Consider the following 3,514-nt stretch of genomic DNA (forward strand, 5'->3'; position numbering starts at 1 on the left):
CTCTAGTAACCTCAATCAGAAATGATAAAGGGGAAATAACAACTGATCCCACAGAGATACAAGAGATCATCTCTGAAACTATCAGAAACTCTATGCCCAGAAATTTGACAATGTGAAGGAAATGGATCAATATTTGGAATCACACCCTCTCCCTAGACTTAGCCAGGAAGAAATAGACCTCCTGAACAGACCAATTTCAAGCACTGAGATCAAAGAAACAATAAAAAAGCTTCCAACCAAACAATGCCCTGGTCCAGATGGCTTCACACCAGAATTCTATCAAACCTTCAAGGAAGAGCTTATTCCTGTACTGCAGAAATTATTCCAAAAAATTGAGGAAGAAGGAATCTTCCCCAACACATTCTATGAAGCAAACATCAACCTGATACCAAAACCAGGAAAAGGAGTTTTCCTCAGCTTTGGGTGGTGGCTGCTGCTGGCCTTTGGCTTCCAGTGCGCGGAGGGCAAGGCAGCGTGGACAGCGGCTCCGGCATCTAGCGCCCGGCCGTCAGCAGCCGCGCCTCTGCTCGCTGCGCTCCGAGCCCTCCGCTTCCCGCCTCAGTGTCCGGCCGCCGCCGCCGCGGCCCAGCGAGCGGCCCAGATGCAGGCCATCAAGTGTGTGGTGGTCGGAGACGGAGCTGTGGGTAAAACTTGCCTACTGATCAGTTACACAACCAATGCATTTCCTGGAGAATATATCCCTACTGTCTTTGACAATTATTCTGCCAATGTTATGGTAGATGGAAAACCGGTGAATCTGGGCTTATGGGATACAGCCGGACAAGAAGATTATGACAGATTGCGCCCTCTATCCTATCCACAAACAGATGTATTCTTAATTTGTTTTTCCCTTGTGAGTCCTGCATCATTTGAAAATGTCCGTGCAAAGTGGTATCCCGAAGTGCGACATCATTGTCCCAACACTCCCATCATCCTTGTGGGAACTAAACTTGATCTTAGGGATGATAAAGACACGATTGAGAAGCTGAAAGAGAAGAAGCTGACTCCTATCACCTATCCACAGGGTTTAGCCATGGCTAAAGAGATTGGTGCTGTAAAATACCTGGAGTGCTCGGCTCTCACACAGCGAGGCCTCAAGACAGTGTTTGATGAAGCTATCCGAGCAGTTCTCTGCCCACCACCGGTCAAGAAGAGGAAGAGAAAATGCCTGCTGTTGTAAACGTCTGAGCCCCTTGTTCTTGGTCCTGTCCCTTGGAACCTTTGTACGCTTTGCTCAAAAAACGGTGGAGCCTTTGCACTCAATGCCAAGTTTTTGTTACAGATTAATTTTTCCATAAAACCATTTTGAACCAGTCAGTAATTTTAAAGTTTTGTTTGTTCTAAATGTAAGAGTTTAGACTCACATTTTATTAAAATTTAGCCCTAAAATGACAAAAAAAAAAAAAAAAAACCAGGAAAAGACCCAAACAAAAAGGAGAATTTCAGACCAATCTCACTCATGAATATAGATGCAAAAATTCTCAACAAAATCCTAGCCAATAGATTACAGCTTATCATCAAAAAAGTCATTCATCATGATCAAGTAGGCTTCATCCCAGGGATGCAAGGCTGGTTTAACATACGCAAGTCCATAAACGTTATCCAGCATATTAACAGAGGCAAAAATAAAGATCACATGATCCTCTCAATAGATGCAGAAAAAGCATTTGATAAAATTCAGCATCCAAGAGCTAGAACGGGGTCTAGCTCTTGATCAGCCTGGTCTCAAACCTGTGGGGTCAGGCTATCCACCAGCCTTGGCCTCCCAGAGTGCTAGGATTATAGGTGTGAGCCACTGCACCTGGCCCAATCACAGGTAAGTAAAAGAACTCTGAGAATGAATCAAACAGAGACAAACAAATTTTGAATCATCTAATCCCTGGTCCTTATTTGATTCTTGGCCTCCTTGGTTACTTCCTATTTTAGGGCCAGTAATTATGATCTTTCTCATTCTCAGTTTTGGACCAGTAGTCCTCCACCTCATCTCCTGATTTATTGATTAGGCAGTCACCTGGAAAACAACCATTCACATCTTCGCCCTATGCAGATATCAACCAGTTCAGACTCAAGACCTAAGAGCGCTCTTATAAACACCACTCCCTTCCTCCTCCCTTTTTTTTCCTTATAGGCAGCCAATAACAACTCTCAACGACAAGAAGAGAGTTGAGTAAAGAGACACCACACCCTCACTCCACCTCCTTGTAATAGACTAAAAAGACCTGAACGATAGGGCTGAATGCAGGGACCCAGCCAAATAGAACCAAGCACAGAGACAAAGAAACAAGTGCATAAGTCTCGCCCAGGAAGGAATGAGTGCACCAGTTCTCACCCCCCTAACCCTTATATTCTCACCCCACCTTTCCCCGCGTGCTGACTTCTTTTTTGAACTCAGCCTTCTCACACCTGAGTGAATAAAGGCCACATTACCTACACAACCCGGACTCTGCTTCCTTTCTCGGAATGACCTCTTATTTTCAGTCCCAAACCTTTCAGGTACATGGTACTTTTTATTTATTATATATAATAAATATATATTGTCCTTTCCGTTTGGCGGCAGCCATCAGGTGAGCCAAGATGGGTGCATACAAGTACATCCAGGAGTTGTGGAGGAAGAAGCAGTCTGATGTGATGCACTTTCATCTGAGGGTCCACTGCTGGCAGTACCGCCAGCTCTCTGCCCTTCACAGGGCTCCCCACCCCACCCAGCCAGATAAAGCGTGCAGACTGGGATACAAGGCTAAGCAAGCTTATGTCATATACAGAATTCGTGTGCGTGTGGTGGCCACAAACACCCAGTTCCTAAGAGTGCAACCTATGGCAAGCCTGTGCATCATGGTGTTAACCAGCTAAAGTTTGCTCGAAGCCTTCAATCAGTTGCTGAGGAGCGAGCTGGACGCCACTATGGGGCTCTAAGAGTCCTGAATTCTTACTGGGTTGGTGAAGATTCCACGTACAATTTTTTTGAGGTTATCCTCATTGATCCATTCCATAAAGCTATCAGAAGAAATCCTAACACCCAGTGGATCACCAAACCAGTCCACAAGCACAGGGAGATGCCTGCGTGGGCTGACATCTGCAGGCCGGAGGAGCTGTGGCCTTGGAAAGGTCCATAAATTCCACTACACTATTGGTGGTTCCTGCCGTGCAGCTTGGAGAAGACGCAATACTCTCCAGCTCCACCTTACCGCTAAAGTAAGTAATGTTTGTAAAATTCATAACCTAATAAATAATTTAGGATAGTAAAAAATATATATATATTTATTGTAGGGAAAAGGGGGTTTCACTATGTTGCTCAGGCAGGTCTCCAACTTATGGTTTCAAAGGATCTTCCCACCTCTTCATCCCGAAGGATTACAGGAGTGAGCTGCTTTACCCAGCCAGTACATGGGTTTCTTTTCCTACACATTTAAGGAGGGCAATTGTCTCCCTTTTTCCTTTCCAGGTATTCAGGGAAAGGGAAAACTTCCCCTTTGCTCCAGAAAGGTTTACTGAAAGATCAACTCACAATAGATAG

The 3,514-nt window shown here is 44.9% G+C and overlaps 1 protein-coding gene and 1 pseudogene across 2 annotated transcripts; both read left to right on the plus strand.

The window, feature by feature from the left end:
- The first annotated feature begins 409 nt into the window (after window positions 1-409).
- On the plus strand, window positions 410-1,411 carry LOC128563638 (ras-related C3 botulinum toxin substrate 1). Its single transcript, XM_053559059.1, has one exon. The coding sequence runs from the start codon at window positions 602-604 to the stop codon at window positions 1,178-1,180; it is 579 nt and encodes a 192-aa protein (XP_053415034.1). The 5' UTR covers window positions 410-601; the 3' UTR covers window positions 1,181-1,411.
- Window positions 1,412-2,574: 1,163 nt separating this feature from the next.
- On the plus strand, window positions 2,575-3,514 carry LOC128563409 (60S ribosomal protein L15-like; annotated as a pseudogene). The gene is made up of 2 exons (XR_008373783.1): window positions 2,575-3,192; window positions 3,443-3,514. The product of XR_008373783.1 is annotated as a 60S ribosomal protein L15-like (transcript).

This window comes from Nycticebus coucang, chromosome 13 (genome assembly GCF_027406575.1).
Source record: "Nycticebus coucang isolate mNycCou1 chromosome 13, mNycCou1.pri, whole genome shotgun sequence".
Classification (NCBI taxonomy): Eukaryota; Metazoa; Chordata; class Mammalia; order Primates; family Lorisidae; genus Nycticebus; species Nycticebus coucang.